Raw genomic sequence first — 26,477 nt, 5'->3', positions numbered from 1 at the left:
ATACGGGTATTGGTACGTGGTACGACATTTTTAGAAAATTTAAGATACGGGTACATTAATATAAATTATTAGAAAAATTATTTTTAAGTGAATTATAATCATTATGCTTTGAAGATTTAATTTTTTTTGGTCCACCATCTCAACTATTTTCATAAAAAATGAGAGATAATTGAAATATAATAAAAAGGCTATAGTTTTAATAATTCAACACTTATAATTGTTCGAAAATATAAATATTTTTACACCATAAATACATATCAATTAAATTCTTATTTATATAATGTAAATGATAAATAATATATATGATATAATATGATATATTATGTATATGTATGTATATAAATGAGAGGGAGGGGGGCCTTGGTTACTGCTTGCCTCCCTCCAAGTCCGTCCCTAATTAGGGTACTTCATTTTGGCAATTTCAATTGATTCTCTTACATCGATTGCAGAAATATTAGATCTAGATGATTTGGATCTTGCTCTTAATTTCAACAAATTATGGGTTACAATCCAAAATTTATTTTTGGGTTGATTTTGTTTTTATGAATTTTGGGGACTTTGAAAAATCTTAGGTTTTAATGATAATTGAAAATCTTATGGTTTAATGATGATTGAAATATTAACTTTGAAAAATTATCAATTTCATGAATTTTTAAGAAGAAAAATTATCAATTTTATGAATTTTTAATTCAAAAAAAGGTTTAATTATTTTTTAAATTTTTTTAATAGATGACGTGGAATTTTAAAAATAAATATAAATGAATTTTCTTCCACGTTTACAAGCCACATCACCAGATTTGCACAATCAGATGTTCTGCTGTATACCTAGGGGATAAATGAGAAAATCTATTTTTTGCGGGGATAAATGAGCGAATCTATTTTTTGCGGGGGGTAAACAGAAGAAAAAAAAATTTGAGCAGGGGTAAACGAAATTTCGTTTATTTTGCAATGGGTAAATGATCATTCACCCTATTTTTTTTTTCTTTTTTACTTTGTAGGAGTCGAAACCTCTATAATATTCCATCTGTCCCTTTCCATAAGTATCTATTGGCATTTTTCAGGCATATTAAAAAAAATATTTGGCAAATTTAATTGTTGCAAGTACAAAATGCATAAATGTACATGTTTATTAGTAGTGGTAGTTATTATATTTTTTAAAAATAAAGAAATATTAAAATTAAAATAATAAAGTTTTTTGAAACAAACACTACATGAAATAATATATCAACAAATTGAAATAAAAGTTAAAATTTATAAGCTATAAACTCAAATGCTACTTTAAATATAATTTAAAAATAAAAATTATAAGTTAATTAGAGAAACTTGTTATTTAACTCGTCTCATTTTTATCAAATAAATTTATAAACTAGTCGAATCCACGATAAACTAGCTTATTGAATTTGAACCTACCGAACTAATACCTAATGGTATTTGTTATGGATTTTTTAGGAAATTAGTTTGTTGTATATGTATTTGTCCCTGTAAAGTTAGCTCGGTCGTATATGCAAGACACTTAACTTATTCGTCGAATTTCTAGAAAAAATTTATTTTGTTTTTTTTTTTTCAGAAAAAATTATTTTGTTAAAAAATCACTTATAACAGAGAGAGAGAGAGAGAGAGAGAGAGAGAGAGAGAGAGAGAGAGAGAGACCGTGAATGTGGTTGTTTTGTGTCTGAAATGCATTCAACTACGTGCAACACCGTCGTTTCACCTTTCCACCATCATACTCGCCGGAGCAACATTCGGAACCCTAGCCAATTTCGCGTCAAATCCTCAATCCTCATTCCCAAACAGGACACCAAATTAAAGGAGCCTTTCTCCGATTCCATATCTCGCCGTCTCATCCTTCTTCGCCATGCCGAAAGTTCCTGGGAACCTTCAATTCGCGGTAAAAAAAAACACTTCATTTTTCAGAATTAAAGTTTCAAACTTTATTCAATTAGGAACTTTCCCATTTAAGGAATTTAGTGGAAATTGAAACATGTTTATGTTATGTGCTTATGGCTTCTAGTTATTGGTAGAACAAGTAGTGGGTTTCTTGCTTTCTGCTATTTCAAGTTTAGAGTATGTTTGGATTGTCTAATTTAAGCTTATCTACTGACATAAGCATAAGAACTTGTGTGACTGTTTGGGGGAGCTTGAGGAAACAACGTATCATATGTCCATAAGCTATTTTTAGCTTATTTTCATAAGTTCTTTATGATAGATAGCTTATGAAAAAACTTACAGCTAATATGAAACTAGTTTGACTTTATATTATCTTTTGTTATAGAAATAGTAGCTTATATATATGCACTTTTATGATAAGTGCTTAATTAAGTTGTTTATCCAAATAGGGCCTTAAAATGTCAAGCTTTTCCGAAGTGGTAAAAACAAGTAGTGCGTTTCTTTCCTTCTGCTATTTCAAGTTTAGGGCCTGTTTGGATTGTCTTATTGAGGTTGATTTACTAATATAAGCACTCGTGACACTATTTGGAAGAGATTATAAAAATAGCTTATGACTTGTCCATAAGCTATTTTCAGCTTATGAGAACAACTTAGAGTTTATATGAAACTAGTTTGACTTTCTGATATTTGCTTAATCCCCAAGATAACAAAACCTGAGTTTGTAAATCAATTTAGGCCAATATCACTTTGTAATACAATTTATAAAGTGGTAAGCAAGATTATGGTGGAAAGATTGAAGGAGTTTATTCCTAAGTTGGTCTCCCCGTTTCAAACCGGCTTTGTGCCAGGGCGAAATATACATGAAAACATTATTGTTGCACAGGAAATGATCCACAGTATGCATCATATGAAAGGCAACAAGGCTTACTTTGCGATTAAAGTAGATTTGTCGAAAGCCTGTGATAAGCTAAATTGGGAATTTATTTGGAGAATTTTGAAGGAAATTGGGATCTCTCAGAAGATGATGAATGTTATTATGCACTCAGTGACTAGTATTGAAACTAATGTCAAATGGAATGGAGCTAGAGCGGATTTTTTTCATCCTCAACGGGGTATTAGACAAGGTGACCCTATATCGCCGTACTTGTTTGTGCTATGTATTGACAAACTTTCTCATCTCATCATGCACGCAGTTGATACGGGGGAATGGAAAGCTATTCGAGCTGGAAGAAATGGGCCAGTTATATCGCTTTGATGTTCGCAGACGATTTGCTGTTATTTGGTGAGGCAACGGAGTTGCAAATCAATTGTGTTAACAGAATTCTAGATGCGTTCTGTAGGATGTCTGGGCAGCAGGTTAGCCTAGAAAAAACTAGCATCTATTTCTCTAAAAACGCTAGCAGAATGCTTCGTGAGCGCATTACTCGTTTGTCCGGATTTCGGGGAACCATGTGCCTCGGGAGATATTTAGGAGTTCCTCTGATTGGGAGAGCCCCTAAGAAGCATGATTTTCAATATGTTATTGATCAGGTGCGTGGGAAGCTCTCTGTATGGAAGGCCAACCAACTCTCCTTTGCCGGAAGAGTAACACTTGCCAAAAGTGTTATTGAAGCAATTCCTATTTATCCCATGATGACAACAGTTGTGCCGAAATCGTGCTTAGACGAAATTCAGAAGCTTCAAAGGAGATTTATTTGGGGAGATACCGAGGATAAGAGGAAGTTTCATGCGGTGAAATGGGAGACTGTTTGTATGCCGAAGAGTAGTGGCGGTCTCGGACTTCGCCAATGGGACACAATGAATAAGGCGTGTTTGCTTAGATGGGGTTGGAAGATGCAGTTAAATGTGACCGACTTATGGAGCTCTGTACTCAGAGGTAAGTATTGGAGAAACGGTGGAATATTTGATAGACGTAAAACCACTGATTCATCTCTATGGAAAGCTATTGTTAGATTGGCCCCTAACTTAGAACATTACTGTTTCTGGGTAATTAAAGATGGACAAACAGTGTCAACTTGGCATCAATCATGGCTAGCACCTGGGTTGGTTATAGATAATTTTAATTTGAATATTCCTAGTGCATTGCAGCATGCAACAGTAGCAGAGCTTGTAGATGAAACAGGAGCTTGGAATTGGAATGAATTGAATACTTGGTTGCCGCCAGATTTATTACTTCGATTTCGTTCGTTTCCTCCTCCTAATAGGGATTATGGCTGCGATGAAAGGATGGGAACAAGAGACCAAAGTGCAGATTTTGTGGTATCTGGTATGTATAAGATACTAAGTGGGGTTAATAACATGGAGGCTAACTCTCGATGGAGCAAGCTGTGGAAGCTTCACGTGCCTGAGAGGGTACGCACCTTTGTTTGGTTAATGATGCATGAGCGCTTGTTAACCAATTCAAGAAAGAATAGCATGGGATTAGGACATGCTATGTGTTGATTTTGTGGTGACATTGTCGAGAATGAATTACATGCAATACAAGACTGCCCCTTAGTTATGCCATTGTGGTTAAATGTGGTGGAGGATAGTATGAGAAGCATGTTTTTTACAGATGATTGGCAACATTGGATAGACTTTAATTTGCTTAGTTCCAGGAAATGGCGTGGAGATTGCTTGGAAGGACTTTTGGGCTACGGCGTGTCATTGTCTTTGGCCGTGGCGGAACAAGGAAGTGCGTGATGAACAGTTCCAGCTGCCTCAACATGTTGTTACTGCTGTAACAGACTGGGTTAAGCAATATAATCAGGCTATGGGGCTTCAGCAGGTTCTGCATAATGTGGAAAAGAACGTGGTGATGATTAATTGGAAGCCTCCTAGTGAAGGTTGGGTCAAGCTTAATACCGATGGTGCTTATAAGGAAGGAAGCGTTGCCGGGTGCGGCGGTGTGATACGTGACAGTAATGGTGTTTGGAGAGGTGGGTTTGCTAAGAATTTGGGTATTTGTAGCGCATACATTGCAGAACTTTGGGGAGTCCTTGAGGGGTTTAGGTATGCTAAAAGTTTGGGATTTAATAGAGTTGAGTTGAATGTGGATTCCAGTGTTGTGAATCAAGTGCTTCGTCAGCCTGGTTATGGGAGACCGCTTGGTGGAGCCTGGTTATCCAAAGAATGTTGGATCTTGATTGGGAAGTGGTGATTAATCACTCGTTTCGGGAAGCTAATAAGTGTGCCGACGTGCTTGCTAATATTGGATGTGCTATTGATACACATATGGTGTATTATGAAACTTGTCCTACAGAATGTCACAATGTGATGCTAGGTGATGTAATGGGGATAGTGACCCCGCATACTATTCCTGTGTAGTTAAGGCCCTCATTGATATAAAAAAAAAATAATAGTTTGACTTTATTTTATCTTTTTTTTTTATAGAAATAGTTTATACATAAGCAGTTTTACGATAAGCACTTAATTAGGCTGTTTATCCAAATAGGGAAGTAAAGTCTCAAACTTTAACACCCATGTTTATAATGTTTGTTTCGGTCACAGCATCTTTTAAATGAAAATGCATTGTTTTTTGGTGTAAATGGAGGATTTTTTTTTTCTTGTGTGTGCAGATCATGACCGACCTCTTAGTAAGTCGGGGAAGGAAGATGCTGTGAAAGTTTCCCTCAAGCTCCAACAGTTGGGTTGGATTCCTGAACTTATATTAACTAGGTTGGGAATTTTGTGGTGTGACATTGAATTGGGTTTGCCGTTTGCCTTTTGGTTATATGTTGATTTATGTTACTTGCTGCAGCGATGCGGCACGGACTAAGGAGACACTCAAGATAATGCAGGAGCAAGTGCAGGAACTACTAGAAGCCGAGGTTCATTTTGTTTCTAGTTTCTATTCGATTGCGGCTATGGATGGTCAAACAGCAGATCACCTTCAAAAGGTTATTTGTAGATATTCAAGTGATGAGATACTAACAGTCATGTGAGTATTTAAAAATTCACGCCTTTTAGGGTGGTTTCTAAATTCTTTTTTGTCTGTTCGAAGGTGGAGGTTCAGTTTGTGTTTATGTTCTTCCTTGCAAGAACATAAACAACTTATGGAAACAAAAAATGTGGCTATAATCAATATTTATGGATATTTGATATTGGGTGGTATACAGGTGCATGGGACATAACAGGGGGTGGGAAGAGGCTGCTTCAATGTTTTCTGGGGCATCTGTAGAATTAAAGACATGCAATGCCGCACTACTCGAGACTGCCGGGAAATCTTGGAATGAGGTGGTTATCATTTACTATTATGTTAGCTTCCAAAAAGGAAACGTATTCGATTTTCGATCAAGAAAAAGATATGTATCTAACATAGTATCTTGCAGGCATTTTTAGCAGCAGGATTCGGTGGGTGGAAGCTTCAAGGCATATTAAAACCAAGTAGCTAGCTAGTCAAGATTTTCCATACTGGCTAATCTTGCTTATAGACGCGCAAAAGATCAAGTTGGAAGCATCATTGCTTGTTATAGGAATCCAAACCGCGCAGTTTGGTCAATGCGTGATTGCTACAGAGCTGATATGACTAGGAAAAGCATACTAAGATGGAAAACGATGCAAAAAGGGTCGGTTAAATTCTGTTTAATTTGGCAGCTATGAACTGTTTCTATTGACATTCAATATGAAGCATTGCTGAGGATAATGTGTAGGAAACAATCCCTCACCTCATTTACTGCTTGGTATAGTATTTACTGCTTAGTATAGTATATAAAGCATATAGGTTCATTGAATTGAACTCATGCTACTCAGTTGTTACTGTTTAACAGACACAACTTTGTGTTTCAAAGAAAAAAAAATTGCTTATGTATAATGTTACCTGTTACTTTACTCTATGTTACTCTTCCATCTTGAAAATGAAGATTATAAAAATTCAATTTTGAAATGCTAAAATGTTATTGATTAATGCTTATCAGTAGTAATGTACAAGACAAGAAGCTACCATGGCTTAAATTTAGAGCATAGTGCAAAACTGCAAGATATAATATATGTTTACAAAATAAACCTGTATAGATTTCCCCTAGTAATGAATGGTTTAATTATTTGTAGTTCCAATGATTGAAGAAGAATAGGATCAACTATTATACGTAGTTGCATGAAAAGGGCTGTGACAAAAATGGCCTAAAAACATATTCCAGTCTTATATAAAAAGCAAAACTTTACTTTTTAAGTTCATTTAATAATTAATTTATCTTCTCTATATTATATATTGTTTTAAACTTTTAAGTCAAAATTAATGAATATTTTAGTAGTGATTGACTGTTTTGGACTATTACGAACAATTTGACTCATCAAATAGGGACTTAGATTTGAGACAGTATTTACGTTACGCTGTTATTCCTCTTAGCCGTCTGATCTAAACCCGGCGATCGATATTGATTATAGTTAATTTTGTTCATATAATACCTGAACCGTCTGATTTAAAATCAAATGTTGTGATTTAAAATTGTGTTGTACTGCGTGCTGCTTTTACGACAGATCCAAATCCATCAAATAGACATTCTCTATTTTTCTTTTGGTACATATATAGTTTGATTGTTTGAAACCTGTGAATAAATATTATTCTATATTTACAACTTAATAGTCTAATTTAGATACCACATTATTTCTTCAAGTTTTTTTTTTTCCACTTAAGAGGATCCATTCTCATAGAATCAACTTAAAATAAAGCAAGACAAGAGAATCATAAAATTGGAAGTATCTACCTAACTTCATGCATCCTTTAAAACTTTATGTCTTTATGCATCTTTTATAATGAAGAGAATGGATCGATACATACAGGAAGAAACTGGGAAGTTGTATCGTGAAATTGTTATATTTTATTCATTGACATAACGTTCTTAAATATACAGAGGTGAAATAATTTGTTCCTACAATTGTGCTAATTTACAGATATGAAATAATTTGTTTCTACAATTGTGCTATCAGTAATTACATGAATACAAAATCAAACAATAATTACAAATAAATAGGATTAATTCTATAAGGTCAAACAAATCTTGTAGTATCAATTTGTATCTTCAGGAGTAATTGCTTTCTTTATCCTTAACAAGGGATTGTGACCTTAATGTATCCTTAACATCTTTAAATATTCCACCTTGTGAAAGTTTCTGTTTTTGGCAAAAGAACAAAAATCTAATATTCGATCTATTCAAAAAATTTAATAAATATAAAAGGAATTAAACATTATCATTATGGAAAGAGCTTCTTGATTACAAAGCTAACAATGCAAGTGGCGAATGGTGTTTAGGGGGGGGATTTTAACGCTATTGCTAAGAGGGGTGAACGAATAGGCTGCGGCGGTAATACAGGAAGTTTGTCTGAGAGATCAGATTTTTGTTCTTTCATGGAGGCTATGGAAGTGGTGGATATTCCCGTATTAGGTAAGCAATTCACTTGGTGTAAATCTGATTGTACATCTATGAGTAGACTAGATCGTTTTCTTTTATCCGATGGTTTTATTCACAAGGGAGGCATTACTAATCAATGGGTCGGAGATCGTGATATTTCGGATCATTGTCCAATTTGGCTTGAGTGTTCTAACCGCAATTGGGGGCCGAAACCTTTTAAGTTCAATAATTGTTGGATTGATCATCCGGGTTTCTTTGATTTTGTGAAACTTACTTGGGCTCATTCGTCGATTAACGGTACCAAAGCTTTCATTCTCAAAGAAAAGTTGAAGCGTTTGAAAGAGGCTTTGAAAATTTGGAATAAAGAAGTTTTTGGTTTTAAGGACCTCAGCATTGACAATACTGCTAAGGAGCTGAACGAAATGGAGGTTTTGATAGCGAATGGTGAGATTGATCCGCTTACTTTAAACTCAAAGGAACTAGTTACAAAGTTTTGGGAGCAAATTCGTTCCAAAGAAAGTTTACTCATTCAAAAGTCGCGTACTAAATGGATTCAAGAGGGAGATGATAATACTCGATTTTTTCATTCTACCATTAAAGGTCGCCGTCGCCGTAATCAGATTGTCAAACTTAAGAAAGATACTATTTGGTTAGAAGGAGTTGAAGCTATAAAACAGGAAACGAAAGAGCATTTCTCTAAACATCTTTCGGAGAAGTGGACTTCTAGACCTTTTTTGCACGGTATTAATTTTAAGTCTTTAACTGCAGAAGATAATGCTGTTCTTATAGCTCCTTTCGATGAATCTGAAGTTAGAGATACTATTTGGAGTTGTGATGGCAATAAGAGTCCGGGACCGGATGGTTTCAATTTGAATTTTTTCAAAGCTTGTTGGCCGATTGTGAAAGATGACGTGATGAATTTTCTAGGAGAATTTCATGTGAATGGTAGGCTTCCAAAGGCTGTAACTGCTTCTTTTCTGACCCTTATTCCCAAAAAAGATCATCCTCAGGATCTCTTTGACTACCGACCTATTTGCTTAATTGGGAGCTTGTACAAAATATTGTCAAAAATTCTGGCAAATAGGCTTAAAAGTGTATTAGGGAAGTTGATATCTTCTTGTCAATCGGCTTTTCTTCCGCAACGGCAGATCTTCGATGGAGTTGTTGTGCTTAATGAAGTCATCGATTTAGCTAACAGAAGAAAGGATAATTGTATGTTATTCAAAGTCGATTTTGAACGTGCTTATGACATTGTCAGTTGGGGTTTTTTGGATCACATGATGATCAAAATGGGTTTCTCTACAGCTTGGTTGACATGGATGAGAGCCTGCATTTTCGAGAGCTCCATGTCTATTTTGGTTAACGGTAGCCCAACGGATGATTTTAAAGTGGGTCGAGGCTTGAGACAGGGGGATCCTCTATCCCCTTTTTTATTTTTAATTGTGGCTGAAGGGTTATCCGGCATGATGAACAAAGCAGCAGCTATCGGTAAGTTTAAAGGATTCAAAGTTAATGCGAATCTTGACTTTCATTTGCTTCAGTTTGCGGATGACACCATTATCATGGGAGAAGGTTGTTGGGAAAATTTATGGACCATCAAAGCCTTACTTCGTGGCTTCGAATTGGTATCCGGTCTTAAGATTAATTTTGTGAAGAGCAAATTATATGGCGTAAATGTTGATTCTAGACTCCTTGAAGCAGGGGCTGTATTTTTATCCTGTAATACGGCTGCCATTCCTTTTAAGTTTCTGGGGTTGCCGGTAGGAGCTAATCCACGGAGAAAGGAAACATGGAAACCAGTGGTAGATGCCATGACTAAAAGACTTAATTCTTGGAATAGTCGACATCTTTCTTTTGGCGGCCGATTATCTCTCATTAATTCTGTCTTGGCAAGTATTCCCCTTTATTTTTTCTCATTCTACAAGGCTCCACGCTGCGTTTTAAAATCTTTAGAACGTATTCAGCGGAATTTCTTTTGGGGAGGTGGTACGGAGGAGAAAAAAGTGTGTTGGATTAAATGGGAACAGGTTTGTTTACCTAAGGAGAAAGGAGGATTAGGGGTTAAGAACCTTGAACTTTTTAATTTGGCATTGTTGAGTAAATGGAAGTGGAGATTTTTGAATCATAATGATGCGATTTGGGTTGAACTGCTTCGATTTCGATATGGGAGGTTATCAGCCTCTGTGTTGATTCATCAAGCTCAGGTGGGCCGTTTTCCTTCATCCCTTTGGTGGAGAGACATCATTAATAGAGGGCGTGACTCAAGCGACTGCTGGTTTTCGTCCAATATTAGTTGCCGTGTTGGTAACGGTAATAATATCGAGTTCTGGAATTTTAAATGGTTTGGATCACAAACCTTTAGTTCTCTATTTTCTGATTTGTATGTTAAGGAGGTCAATAAAAATGCCTTGGTTAGTGAGCGAATGGAAAGGGTTGGTGCAGGTTCAGTTTTTCGAGGGAGATGGATCGGGCCACTGAATGTTGTAGAACAGCAGCAGGTACTAGCGTTAAAAGGGTTACTTGCTGGTTTCTTTTGTTCAGAATCTGAACCAGACCATTGGAGGTGGATACCGGATGTTAACGGCAGGTTTTCTGTTAAGTCTTGTTATTCTTTTTTACTATCATTAAATCAGGCTTCGACGTTGGAAACCAAAGCGGCTGAGGCATTTACGAGGCTTTGGAAATCTGATGTGCCATCTAAAATTATTGTCTTTGGCTGGAGGCTTTTGCTTAATAGATTGCCTACAAGACTGGCGTTACATCGCAGAGGAGTTTTATCTAATCCGTTTGAGCTATCTTGTGTGTTGTGCTTGCGGCATAGAGATGATGAAGCTCATCTTTTCTTTTCCTGCTATTTCAGCAAAGTGGTGTGGTGCAAATTGTTTAAATGGTTAGGATTATTGACAACATTGGATGCTGAAGGTATTGATCACTTTTTGTTATTTGGCGAGCTATTTAAAGTGAAAGATAAAGGACGTGTTCGTCACTTGGTATGGTTGGCAACTACTTGGAATTTATGGAAGTTGCGTAACAAGGTCATTTTTAAGGGCGAAATTCCAAACATTTCGGCGCTACTGGATTCCATTAAACTTTTCTCATGGATATGGTTTAATAATAGATTTGGTCGTAATGCTTGTTGTCCTTTTTCTAGTTGGTGCTTGGATCCAATATCTTGTATTCAAAGTACCTAATCTTTGTTGTAAGGGTTTGAGTACCCCTTGTACTCCCTTATAATAAATTTTGCTTATAAAAAAAAAACATTATCATTATGGACGAGGTCTATTATGAAAGATTATTCACGGTACACAAGGAAAAATACATGCTATAGCCAATTGTTTTTGTTTTTAAATTAATAATAAAAAATCATTTTTTTAAATATTACATATCAAGCCCACCATTTTATTAAATTATATATTGGTTAATTATAAAATGACCCAAACTTCATTAAATTTGTTATTACTCCCAGCCTATGTGGCATTAATTTAACTCTAAAAAAATAGAAAAAGAAATTTAAGTGATCTGAAAAATAAAAAAACATTGTGCTATCTTCTTCTTCATCAACAACATGGTTTATCTTCTTCTTCTTCAACATGCTACAATGTCAATTTTCTGGACAAAGACTTAATCATCTCTAAAATTGAAGATCAATTTCTTCTTCGCACACACTTCCACAGTGTTAATAGCATAAAAAATAAATAAATCAGATTTAAACATTCAACATATTTAAAAGAAAAACAAAAACAAAAACAAAATAACAGATCTGAAGCACAAACGAAAAAATCACACTGGATCCGTAAAAATAACAGACGCAATACGGTGGGATATGGAGGATATGAAGAAAGAATTTAAATGACCGTGTTCATAGCAAAAGTAAATCTTAGATCTAAATTGTCTTGTTCATATCAATGGGATATGGATGATTGGAAGAAATAAATTAAATGAGAAATTTTAATGGAATGAGATAGGAAGAAATATTTGAGATCAAAATTTAACATGCAACTCCGGCGAGGTATCTCCGTTGGTGGCAGTACGGTGGTGGCTTTGAACTTCTCTTATGAGTATTTTCAATTGTAACCCATTTGTCTAAAATTGAAACTAGCTAACAGTGGGGGTTGAAATAGAATTTCATATTGTTAAAAAATGTCACCTTTAAGTAATTTGTTAATGACTTAATCTTTTATTACTAGTAAAAGGAAGGTTGAATTGCTCATAGGCCTTCATTGTGATGATGTGGCACCTGTAAAAAAACTCCATATTTTTATTGAAAATTTACCAACTTCTCTTAATTATTATTAAAAATATCTAAAATAAAATTTATCCTCCACAAATTAAATTTCATGTCTAATGATTAATACATGAATAGAAAAAGAAACCCCCATAATTCCAAAAGACTATATTTTGGCATATATAAAATGATAAATATGGATTAATAGAAAACGTAAATGACTAAATAATTAAGAGTAACCTAAATATTCATATACTTGCCCAAATAAAAAACTTAATTCGTATATATGGATCAATAAAACATTCATACGTAAAAACCAAAAAAATATATCCATATGTCACTAAAATATGTACATATAAATTATATGTATATATAATTTTTAGTATTGTTATTAAATATATATAATCTAATTTTCTAATAAAACCAAGATAAATCATATTAATATATTATTACACATTGCAAGAGGTTAAATCAACAATCAAACGATTAGCTTATCAAAAAAAAAAAAAAACAATCAAACGATTAATTACAAGGGATAAAAACAATTATGATTGACCCTTAGGTATTCATATGATGCAACTATAACTGCAAAATTATTATTATTATATTATACAATTAACACTCATGATTGTTGGAGTTCCTTTCAATAATTATATATAAAAAAAAAAATTGTATGTTTTACCACAATGGTCTTTATAAATATTGATACTCACACATCACTACTTGCCCATGGTCTCATATTTTGTAATCTTATTTTTTTCTTTTTTGTGTTTTCTAACCTTCTTTGTAGTAATTTCATCAAGTCATGTCTACTCTTGAGTAAATCAACTACACTATCTTATTGTTTCAAGGAAAAATGTAATTCTATTTTCAAATGTATTTTCCTCATTGTTTTTGGGATAGGTTCTTTTTTTTTCTTTCAAATATTGCAATGAAATGTATATTCAAGAATAACATTGCGACAATGAAAAATATATATAACTGCAATTTCTTAACTTTTTTTTAGTGGTACTTGGTTTTAATAGAGAATATTTGGAAATGTAATACAAGTTGGTCGTATGAAGCAAATTTGGAAGAATTTAATCTCTACTTGGTTAGAGGTGTTTTCATATGCTTAATCATCTTGGTTAGGATTCAAATAAGTGGATTGGGCTGGTACGAAGGTTTTCAAGTTTGCAATTGAGCTAAGTTGTATTTTAATTTCTTTATTACTTTTAGAATAAACTCATTTAAGTCACTAAGAAAAATCGTAAGATTCCATTTAGTTTCTAAGACAAATATTTTGTTTGATTGATGAAGGAAAAGTGGCGTAGCAATTTAGTCACTACTTTACAATTTATACTTTTTTATTACACCAACATTTTAACTACTAATTTTGATATTCCATTGCTTAAAAAGACACATAAAATTAAAGATGCAAACAAATTAAAGAGAGGATAGTGGCATAAACCTCACTAAGAAAAATAAAATTAAACCAAAATAGAAAAGAAAAAGAATTAAGCATATGGTGAAAATGATAAACGAAACCACTAGCTAAATAATTCTGACAAATAAAAGGCAAAGAAATCTTAATAAGTAATATAAAATGTTATATTATATTTATCTATTTTATTATTTAAATTACTCTCTAAGCATAATAGTATTTAGGAGATAAGATATTATAGTTATGAGTGAGTACATAGTGAGATAGTCTTAAGAATAAGATGACATGTTGAATGTTAAATTCTTATAATATCATGCAAACTAAAAAAAGAAGAATAGTATTTCTTAATCTTTGTACTTTCGAACAGGTGGAGGGTGTTGAAGCCCTAGATTTAGACCCCCAAAAATAATTTTTTTGGTAAAGGATTTAGGCCCCAAATTTTTTTTATCACCTTTATACTATAAGAAAAGTTTACAATCTCTATTAAAAAACATTTTCATCATCTCTTTTAATTAAATTAAATCATTTTAATTTTAATTATATTTAATTAAATCATTTTAATTTTAATTATCAATATATCAAATTATCACTATATAACTTCTTACACAAGGGACCAACTAACTAAAATGAAAAATTAAATTAAAAGGGACCAACTAATATATAAGATTTATATAACCACAAAATATTCATGACTATTGAAATTCTTTCAATACTAATAAAAAAAAAACGTGTGTCTCTCTTCATTGCATAGTTAATTGGTTCCTAAATGAAAAATTTAATTAAAAGGGACCAATATAACCACAAAATATATTCTTTCAATACTAAGAAAGAAAAAAAAAATGTCTAAGACTATTGGAATTCTCTTCATTTCATAGTTAATTGGTCCCTAAATGACAAATGAAAAATTTAATTAAAAGGGACCAACTATCGATATCGATTTATACATATTCATTAGAATTATCAAAAATTGGATGGATTTTCAAAAGAAATTGGATGTGGCACTCTATAAAAAAAGTTTACAATCTCTATTAAAACCTTTTCATATTTCATATAATAGAGTTACTCTAATAATAAATAATAAACAATAATAATATATTAAAAAAAAACTAACACAATTTATTGTTGTTGAATTGAGACAGGTTCACGGGACATTTTCTACAACTGAATCAAACGAACATTTTCAACAATTATTATTGTTATTAAAACACTTTTGCATATATTGTTGTATAAAAAAAAATAAGCGTCACAATATTTTCTACAATTTATAATGTCCTTTTCATAATGTCCTCTAATAATAACTAATTAACTAGTATAATGGTTGATAAAATCTTGACGCTTGAATCAAATGTTACTAAATCTAAAGGCTAAAAAGTTACTTGTGCATGATGAAAGACATCATCCATTAGTTCACATTAGACAAAGCCTATCATTATGTGCCAGTAATATGGCGCAATCCAAACATGTGCAGTGTCCCCACCACCGAGTAAGAACATACTCCTTCCGTCACAATTTAATTGACACAGTTGACTGTTTCACGCATGTCGGTACATAACTTTAACGATTAATATTTTTAATTGTATGGTAGTAAAAATTATAAAATTTTGATATTTTGAAAATACTCATCGAGACGAATCAAACAACACCTTATATGTTAATATTTATTATTGTTTATTAGTAAAAAATTAAGGTCAAAGCAACATGTGTGAATAGTGCACAACAGTCAACTGTGTCAATTAAATTGGGACGGAGGAGTATGAATATTTTTGTGCAGGCTGGTACCAATATGCCGGCGGATTCTACTGTGCACAAGTGCATTAGGTGTTGCATTGTGCACTAATATTATTTACCATCAGATTGTTAGTCTTATTAGATCTTATGGTGTTCCTTCCTCACTGAATAATTTTTCATCCGCTTCCCATCTCAAATGGATCTCGCAAGTCGCACCCACTCCGGCAACAATCTGCCACCGTCCCTTTATTAGTAACAACTCATCCGCAAAAATCCACTCCGGCATCGTTCCTGTAACAACTCAGGCCTGCCATCGTTCCTGTAACAACTCATCGGCCGAAATCCACTCCGACATCCCTCCGTCGACAACTCATCGGAAAAAATCAACATCGCCATTCCTCCACTAACGACCCAGATCTGCATCGTCCCTGTAACAATTCTTAGTAGAAGACAACAAAACTACAACGTAGATCACCAGAAAATGAAGTACGAGACATTTGCTAGCATAGGCCAAGATCTCTTGTTAAGGTGTCTGATGTCTAATAATAAGGAATTTTTTATCATTGCTCATTTTGACAATGAAAAATCCAGCCAGTTGGTTGAGAAAAAATATGTAACTTACACCAGAGAGAGCGAGAGAGGTGTGGTGGGTGGTAGGTGGAGTGGTGCTACAGTAATTGGATTTGTGAGGGAAAGGGTAAATAATTCCATGTGGAAGGTCCACCTGAAAATCTAATAAATCTGTTTAATTCCATGGTTAATAAAAGTGGTGCACCGTGAAAGACATACCTCACTCTTTCACATTAGACAAAGCCATGCCATTATCCTTAAATATTTTTTTTTATGGATCTCACTCAATCTATGCGGGGTACAATCTATATTAAATGATTTTCAATTTTCAAAAAAATTATATGAACAATCTATATAATACTCCTTTCGTTTTAAAGCCACTAGGTTTGGTCTAATGGTGAGGGATTTGAATAGTACGCTATAGGTCCTGAGTTCGATCCTCAGTTCATTGTAAACCAAAAAAAATAATCCCTCCGTTTTTTTTTTATTTGTCCAGTTTTGTGAGATTTAGCGTTTCTAATTAACTGTCTATTTGGTGTTTAAAGGATACGATTTGTTAATTCTAGCATTTGTCAATTACTTTTATCTTTTTCAATAAAACTAATTAATGCTATATATTTGAAAAACTAAATCTTTTTTATTTTTTTTGGTACATATCATATTAATTTTTGTTTTTTTTTTTTGCTTAAATGCAGTTTTACCCCCTGTTTTGAAAAAATAATTTTACCTCCCCTATTTTAAAATCCGGAATTTTACCCCCCCCCCCCCCCAATTTTTTTTTTTTTTTTTTTTGACTTTGCCCCCCAAAATTCTGCACAAAGTCTGCTCTCGAGTATCAATTTCAAAGCTTTGCACAAAACTCACTTTGAATCAATAATTCACTAAACTAATACCGAAATGATCGTAATCGAGTTTTCTTTCCATAGAATCAAACCCCACTAAATTTGGAGTTACAGAGAGATTAATTATCATTTGAGTGAAGGTCTTTCCCCACAAAATTCTGCTCAGAATATGCTTTCGAGTCTCAATTTCAAAGCTTCTCACAGAACTCAATTTGGATTAATAATTCACTAAACTAATACCGAAATGACCGTAATCAAGTTTTCTTTCCACATAATCAAACCCCACTAAATTTGGAGTTACAAAGAGAGATTAATTACAGTTTTAGTGAAGGTCTATCCCCCCAAAATTCTGCACAAAATCTGCTTTTGAGTCTCAACTTCAAAGCTTCCCACAGAACCCAATTTGGATCAATAATTCATTAAACTGATACCTAAATGACCTTAATCGAGTTAGATTTCCATAGGATCAAACCCCACTAAATTTGGAGTTACAAAGAGAGATTAATTATTGTTTGAGTGAAGGTCTATCCAATTACTAATTCTACGTAAATCTACTTCTGACCTTCAAATTCAACATAGTCTACCAAACCCATCATAACTCCAAATTCGACTAAATTGAAATGCCAATAAGGGTAATTTCGTTTGTTTTCCAAACATGTAAATACTATTCAAAAATGAGCTACAAGGTGAGAGAAATGACCAAAATATCAGTAGTAGTTCCATATATACGATAATTAATTTGGATAGGCCTTCACTAAAACGGTAATTAATCTCTCTCTGTAACTCCAACTTTAGTGAAGTTTTATTCTGTGTAAAACTAACTCGATTTCGGTCATTTCGTTACCAGTTTGGTGAATTATTGATCTAAATTGAGTTCTGTGCGAAACTTTGAACTTGAGGCTCATAAGCAGATTTTGTGCAGAATTTTGGTGGGGGCAAAATCCAAAAAATTATAAAATAGGGGGGATAAAATTCTGCATTTTAAAATAGGGGAGATAAAATTCCTATTTTTTCAAAACAGAGGGGGTAAAACTGCATTTAAGCCTTTTTTTTTTTACATAATATATAAAATTTATTGGAAAGAGAAAGTGTGTGCAAAAAAACAAAAAAAAACTTATTGGTGGATTAACATTATGGTATAATAGGAAGATAAGATGCAAAAATAAACTTTCTTAATTGTGTGTTACTGTTTTAAATAGACACTTAAAAAAAAAAAAAACAGAGTGGTATAAACTTTCAATCCATCGATGAATTTTATAAAATTTGTATCGTTACAGAGTTATTGACAAGTAGTGCACCGTGCATTGACTCTTTCATGTTAGAAAAAACCATACTTTGTAATATACAGTATTAATGAAATAATAATAATTTTCCTAAAAAGAATTTCCAAAAATCTTAAGCCCAAAAAATGGCAGTATTCATCGCGACTGCGGCACCAAATCACATACATAGTTAATACTTTGTAATTTTTTTTTATTTTATACTTATTTATGAAATAATAATATTTTGTCTAAAAATTTCCACAAACCTTAAATCCCAAAATTATCATCGTGTTTTCTTTTACACAAATAAACTTGGTACACGTTTATAATAGTTATTTCAATAGAAAGGTGGACAATAATGATAAATTTAAAAACTAACAATAAAAACGAGTTGTCTGTTGTCTATGCTAAGTCAGGAGCCACACCTGATTAATTTGTCTCTAACATAATTAATTTGTCTGTTGTCTATGCTAAGTCTTGAGTCAAAACTAGTAATAATCCCTTATTGATTTTTAGCTTTGTTATACCAATAGCTCGCACCACTTGCAAGAAATCTGTTTTAATCTGGCTTGTTGCAAAGTGTGAATTATGCATCCATTTGAATGCTTCCAATATATAGCTTCCACCTCAGCAATGGCAAGTCTGCCTTCAAACCTTTATACGAACACAGAATAACAATTAATACTAATTAATAATTTATCATTTAAAAAAAAATTCAAAAACCATATAGCATAAATATTTATAAGTGAGAATAATCTTCACCTTAAAATTCTATCTTGCTCAACTCTTAAACCAGATAAAATATCAAAAGCTAGAGCATATAATTCTACCTCAAAATAAGGATTTGAAAACCAATGAGTCGAATATAGCCAATATTTATCTTATGTCAAGAATTGTTTTCATTTATTCTCATAAAATTAAATGTTAATTGTATTTAATTTGATCTCTCCTCTTTTCTCGATAACCAATAACCAATAAAAATTTCTTTTAACCAATCGTTAGTTGGTTCCATGTTGATCACTACAAGAATTCCTTGCATTTCCGACAAACATTTCCTACCAAAATTGTATTTGTAGGTGAACAGTGTTGGTTCTGAACATTTTCCTAAGTGGCACGCCTTTTGAGGAACAATTTGGCCTCTTTTTGTAGTTGTTTGCTGTTCCTTGTAACATTAATGGGTGTTCCAGCTTGTTCTTAATGAATTATGTTTAACCTCAAAAAAATGTTGTGTATCATATTGCTACTTTGGTATATTGCTACTTTGGTTGATTATATTGTTTTGTGATGCAATGGTTTTGTAATTGGCTTAATAATGAATTATGTGAGGGTATAAAATGAATGAATTTTCAGGTTTAAAGGGATTAGGAACGAAGATTCCACTTGTTGGTATTATTGTGGTTATGTATATTGCATTGCCAGCAATAGGTATAGCCATTGTGAAAGGTGCAGTTCATTTATGCTTCATAAGCTCTGATCCATTATACCAATTTGTTTTGCTACTTCACTATGCTGTTCCTCCTGCTGTATCTGTTAGTAATTGGAATTGGAGTTAGTTTTCAGTAGAGAAAATCTGACTTTGTAATTGGTTGCCCTCATGAGTTAATTTTTAGGTATTGTGCAAAGGCTTAATTTTTAGTTTCTTTGTAATTTGACTTGTTGTGTAGTGGATTTTGCACACCTTGTGCTCAATTCACTCCTTATGTAGACCTTTGTAATTTGATACCTTGTGTAGTGGATTTATACAAAATGAAATTTTGGGCGCCAAAATATTTCTTAATGAAGCAGAGCGAAAGTTCGAATTTTCAGTTTTTGAAAATTTGTATTTTTGGAGCCAAATTTGAATTTATTTGGCGCAAAATTCAAATTTAGTTTTGGTGCAGTTTTTAAAAACTAATTTTAATTCAATTTAAAAAAAACTGAAGCTATTTTTTATTTATTTTTAAATATTAAATACAGTAACTACCAAATTTTCGTAGGTATTCCCTGACACAAATACATTTCCTACAAAGTTCGTAGGAAATGTTGTCGGAATAGTAAGCTTTTTCCCTACAAATCTGTTGGTAGGAAATGTCGTCGGAAATGCTACAATTCCTACGAAAATTGGCACTATTCCCACGAAAATTTTTGTAGGAAAGGCAGAGGATTCTTGTAGTGGATTGACGCTGAACTTGGCAGGAAGAACACGATTCGATCCCTCGCAACTACTATCGGGAAGGGACTGGAATCACTTGATGTCAAAGCTGACCTGCAAACCAGATTAAACTGGTGGCGAAAGTAAAAAAAAAAATCTTTTACATCTTTTTATGAAACTTATTCCAAAGAAAAAATATTCCAAGAATGTTTTTGTTTTTCTTAATAATTGTTATTTTAATTTTTTTCCTCTCATAATTTAAGATGAAGTTATCCACAAATCCTAGCTTAACTGATAGACATGCCAAAATTGTTTGGTCGGACGCCATGACCCGAAATTCAAACCATTGTCCCTCCATTTTGTGTGTGTGAATTTTCAATGGCTTTTCATTTTGTTTATGAAAAAGAATTGAGATGAAGTACTCCATCCGGACACAAATATAAGAAAAAATAACCGTTTACGCGGTGTTTAAGAAATTTAGTTAAGTGTAGTTAATTTTCTTGATTTAATGCAAAACATGAGTTAAGTTTACTATATTACCATTTGAAAAGTGATTTATGCCTTGGAAATCACATAAACTTTTGAAAAGTGAAATGATTAAATAACTGTATATTAGGAATAGTAGTATTAATTAGTTTAAAAGTAGTTGATTTTTGCTTATATTTGTGTCCAAAATTTGAAGTATTTTTTTTTCATATATTTATGTCCGGAGGGAGTAAATGTTTATACACCAAAACATTAGAAATGGAGAGGATCTCAACTCGTTGGTCCGGGCTAGTTGAGGTAATGCCGGATACGATTGGGGTGCTATTTCTCTCCTTTTTCCGGGAGTCTAAGTTATTGAAGAAGGTGCACAAGGGGGGTTGTGATGCTATGGTAGACGGTTGTATGGGTGATTTGGAGAATATGGAATGATGTAATCTTTGCTAAAAAACCCCTTAATGTTTAAGATGTGGTTGAAAAGATCAAAAGCGCCAATCCATTCCCGCTGGGTCGAGTACTAAGTATTCTCTATCCTACCTCCGAAATTATAATTCCATATGACGTAAAATATTTCAAATTGGAACAAAAAAACAGAATTTGAGATATTTAAAAATAGATAAAAAAAATTATTTAACCCTAGTTTAAATGCATCTACCTTAACAAATGAGATTTGAATCCTCTAAAGTAAATAAAGTGTAATGTTAAGAAATTAATTAAAGGTTGTTATTGTAACAAACTCATAATTTGTTATAATGTACATATAATTTCTACATACTATCTTTAATTTATTAAAGAAAGGTTGATATTAATCACTTTAGAGGAGTCGGTCTTAGATAGAATCCAATAGGGAGAATAACATTTTTCTAAACTATTGAACATCAATATAGATTGAACTTTTATCGTTTCTCTTTGACAAAGACAAAAGAAGCAACAACATGGATGAATAAAAAATGTCAATTAAAATATCAATTACTGGTAAGATCTTCATCGATATATTCAGTTGAATACATTATCAATAAGAAAAATGATTATGAAAAAGACATACGAAAACAAGCATAGGAATTATATGAAACCAAGAAGAATGTACATATTGGATCAAAGTTCTAATTAATCCCTATCTTCTTCTTCTTCTTCTTCTTCTTCTTCTTCTTCTTCTTCTAATGTCCCTGCTAACTGAGCTAAGCTCACGGAACACCGTAAGCATTCTTTATCCTTCCTCCGAAATTATCATTTCATATAACATGAAAATTTCAAATTGGAACAAAAAATAGAATTTGCGATATTTAAATAGATAAAAAAAAGGACTATAACATTCTTCTAAACTATTGAACATCAATATAGATTAAACTTTTATCTTTTCTCTTTGATAAAGACAAAAGAAAAGCAACAACATGGGTGGATCAAAAACATCAATTATCGTAAAATCTTCATCAGTTTATTCAATTGAATAAATTATCAATAAGAAAAGTGATTATGAAAAAGACAAAGATGAAAACAAGCATACGAATTATATGAAACCAAGAATAATACAAATATCGGATCAATGTTCTAATCCCTATCTTCTTCTTCTTCATTCAATATAATTCGCATGGTTGTTTTTTTCTTTATCTTCTTCTTGTTGAATTTAGCTCCTACACATCGAATCAAGAGTATTTGATTGGAAATTGATGAAAGAGATTGGTTATTAGGTTGAATTTACGAAGGTAATGCGGAAAGAAATTGATGCAAAACTTGGATTGTGAACTTATATATAGTGAAACTCGTTAATTAAGTGTAGTTCATAAAGACTTGATACCTAAGTAAGTAGTTTGTGACTTGATACCTAAGTAAGTAGTTTGTGAACTTATATATATTTTCTATCGTTTGTTTGTGACTTTGATAAGATTAGTTAAAAGAATATATTTCCCATTTGATTTTTACCATATAATAATAGGTTTAATTAATATATCCCAATAAGATATATATCAAAAAATTCTTCCTAAATAATAGGATCCGCAACGTGCATTATTTTTCGGCATCAAATTGTTGAACTAAAACCTATGCACTTGCTAAATAATAGATCCAAAACGTAAAAATTGCATTCATATATGTATGGTACTTGAACCATAATTCCCATCATTTTTTTGTGACGTCATACCTAAGTAAGTGTAGTTTTTTTTGTTACCCTAAGTAAGTGTAGTTCAAAAAGAATATATTTCCCATTTGATTTTAGCCATCGTTTTATTTCCACATGCACCTAATTAATAGGTTCTAGTTAATATATCCAAAAAAAAATATAGAAAAAACATAAGGTAAATACAATAAAAAAATGATATGCTTAAAAATATGATTAAAAATATAGGGACCATTATTTGTCACTAAAACATAAAAAAATTAAATAAATAAGTTTGCAAGAAAAACACAATAATTCCACTTATATTTGAATAATATTATATAACAATTTTTTAAAATATTTAATTTTAAATAAATTTTCTACCTTAATATAATAACAAACTTAAATATCGAATAAAAGTTAATGAGCCCGTACAAATGTACGGGTCTTTAAACTAGTTTGTTATTAAAAGAAAATAAAAAAATCACAGAATATATATATTTATAAGTAATTAATGGTGTTCTTGTATACTGGGGGTACTGCAGAATATGTGTGAACCCCCTCAAACGGAAAAATAAAATTTAACGAGATTTAGTTCACCCTACACGTTGAACCCCCTCAAACGGAAAAATAAAATTTAACGAGATTTAGTTCACCCTACACGTTGTGCTTTTATTAGATTTTCTTTCAAATACAACATTCCAATGAATCAATGATTAATTTATTGGTTTGAGTCGATCGAATGGGCAGATTCATAAAATAAACAAATTCAAATGTCTGAACTTAATTCACAGCAATAAAAAATAGAGTGGAACCTGCTAAAACTTATATGTAGTGTATAAAAAATATTTTAAAAAAAACTTATATATTTATGAAAAAGTGGGAAACCAAGAAGTGTGAGTGAAATTGAGTAGAGTTGGCTTTGACTTGAGGTATTTGATAATGAAAAAAACAAAGACGAAAATAATCACGTGGATAATACGAAATCAAGAAGTATACTAATATCGATATCTTCTTCATTCAATATCATCCACGTGGTTATTTTTCTCTTTATCTTCTTCTTGTTGGATTTAGATCTACTCATGGCATCAAACATATTTGATTGGAAATTGGTGAAAGAGGTCGATGATTAAGTTGAATTTGTGATGGTAATGTGGAAAGAAATTGATGCAAATTAACGTGAATAGTCGACTTATATATGATGAACCATAATTTGCTTGTGACTTGATACCTAAGTAAGTATAGTGTTATATATTAAAAAAAAAAACATAGTTCAAAAAGAATATATTTCTCATTTGATTTTTGCCATCGTTTTATCTTCCACATGCACCTATTAATAGGTTCTAACTTCTAATTAATATATCCAAAGTAAGATGTATATATATATTTTTTTATAATAAAGTAAGATGTATATTAAAGAATTATCCCTAAAGAATAGCATCCCAATGTGCATTATTTTTCGGCATCAAATTGTTGAACTAAAACCTACACTTTTTTTTTTCGGCATCAAATTGGAACCTACACTTAAAAAAAATATCCTACACTTGTGTTAAACTAGAGCAATACTTATGCATACTTATGTGTCAATACAATAATATTGATTACTACTAAATTAATATATAGAAAAAATTTAAGCTAAATACAATAAAAAGATGATACGCATAAAATTAGGAACAAAACAAATTATAGATAGGAACAAAATAGAATAATTATACATCATAATATGAACCAAAAAATAATAAAAAGATTATATAAAGTTTTGTCAATAAAAAAAAAGGCAGAATTACACTAAAGTCCTTTATCTTTTTTTTGTAACACTTTGATCTTTTATTTTTTTTATAACATTTTGATCCTTTATGTTTTATAGAGAAAAAAAATAGACTATTAAAAACAACATAAACAATATTTTCATAAAAAAAATATTGATTAATTTCTCTAATCAATTCGAGTGAGTTAACCTTGACCAACGCTGATGAGTTAAGTTGACAACAATGATGTGATGAATAATGTGCTTAGGCCCCCCTTTGTCATGAAAAAAATGATCTTGTGTCAAAAAAACAATGATGCTATGAATGATGAAAAGGTTAATAAAGGTGAAATCGATTTGGAGAAAATTTAGGGGAAAGGTTCGAGATTTCAATTTCACTACTATCTTTTATGTTTATACTACCGAGTCAGGCAAGCGCATTCCGCGTCTGCTTACGTCTAACTTATTTTAAAAAAATTATTATGGTGAGTTCGTTAATAAAAAAAAATTTCAGCTAAAAAAAAAGATATGGCTTATGTTATGGAGTTTGTTAATAAAAGATTTTTATTGCTACTAAAAAAATCAAAAATATTATTAATATTATGAAAAGTCCACACTAAAACAGTAAAACTCATGTATCTTGCTTCCATATTCGCACCAGCAATCTGGCTTGCTGCAAAATGTGAATTATGTATCCATTTGAGTGCTTCCAATATATTGCTTCCACCTCAGCAATGGCAGGTCTACCTTCAAACCTCTTCGCATATAATAAGATCGATTAACATCAAATTTATCACCAAATTTACTAATTTCAATGAAAAAATATAAAAAAAAATATATAGAAAGAATATAACATAAATACGATAAAAAATGATATGCTTAAAAAATGAACAAAACAAATTATAGATATAAATAAAATAGAACAAAACAATCTATACGCATAAAAATAGGAAAAATAATAATAAAAAAATTATTGATTTAATATAAAAAAATTAAGAAGAAACCACGGAAAAATAAGACATTTTTGAGCTTATGCAAATAATAATACATTTTTAATGTATTATTATAAATGTGTCTATGTAGTTTATGATAAAATAGCTTATAAATGTTAGAAATAATATAAAACCATTGATATTACTCTGTCTTAAAAGTTTAAGCTTTTGAGATAATCAGTTAATTGACATGGTATCAGAGCCTCTATGACTAAGTGATATAAATTAAGTTCGATCCCCACTCTCCCCACCTTTTAATTAAAAAGTGGAATTTAAGCATATGATATATGAGCCTATGCATTATCCAGGTTTCAAGCCAAAATAGGTTCTTGCGTGAATATGACTCTATCCTAAAAGTTTAAGCTTTTGGGATAATCGGTTAATTAACGATAAAAATATAATTTTTATTAGTGTGAACTTATAAAATAACATAATACCTAATTTATTTTACCTAAGCTGTTTGCATAACTCAAAGCTGTTTGCATAACTCAAAAATAAGCTAATCCAAACCGGTTTTAAGAATCCATGAAATCGGGGTTGTTTGAACCCGTCATCCCACTTATTCCGGTTTTGATGTGATTTACCCGTTTGGTGCACAGGATAAGAGACAGGATAGGATAACTGTATCATATCCTGCCGCAATCCAGTGTTTGGTGATACAGCAGGATATGATAAGTTAATCCTGAAGCTTATCCTATCCTGTCTCTCTAGTTATAATTCTTATCCTGAATTTGAGCTGGGTTACCAGCAGGATAGGATAAGAAGA

The 26,477-nt window shown here is 32.0% G+C and overlaps 1 protein-coding gene across 1 annotated transcript; it reads left to right on the top strand.

Moving 5' to 3' along the window:
• Positions 1–1,584: 1,584 nt before the first annotated feature.
• LOC123897487 (uncharacterized protein At3g52155, chloroplastic) lies at positions 1,585–6,751 on the top strand. The gene is made up of 5 exons (XM_045948150.1): positions 1,585–1,888; positions 5,445–5,544; positions 5,627–5,806; positions 5,985–6,102; positions 6,198–6,751. The coding sequence occupies exons 1-5, from the start codon at positions 1,678–1,680 to the stop codon at positions 6,258–6,260; spliced, it is 672 nt and encodes a 223-aa protein (XP_045804106.1). The 5' UTR covers positions 1,585–1,677; the 3' UTR covers positions 6,261–6,751.
• Positions 6,752–26,477: the final 19,726 nt, after the last annotated feature.

This window comes from Trifolium pratense, linkage group LG7 (assembly GCF_020283565.1).
Source record: "Trifolium pratense cultivar HEN17-A07 linkage group LG7, ARS_RC_1.1, whole genome shotgun sequence".
Taxonomy (NCBI): domain Eukaryota; kingdom Viridiplantae; phylum Streptophyta; class Magnoliopsida; order Fabales; family Fabaceae; genus Trifolium; species Trifolium pratense.
The sequence above is the reverse complement of the archived record's forward strand: the minus strand, read 5'-3'. Positions and strand labels throughout refer to the sequence as shown.

Bases quoted from the DNA above. Each gene is read 5' to 3' on its own strand.
- LOC123897487 (XM_045948150.1), top strand. From the start codon at position 1,678: ATGCATTCAACTACGTGCAACACCGTCGTTTCACCTTTCCACCATCAT. The intron at 5,545-5,626 runs GTTGGGAATTTT...TACTTGCTGCAG, and splicing joins CCTGAACTTATATTAACTAG to CGATGCGGCACGGACTAAGG. The intron at 6,103-6,197 runs GTGGTTATCATT...AGTATCTTGCAG, and splicing joins CCGGGAAATCTTGGAATGAG to GCATTTTTAGCAGCAGGATT.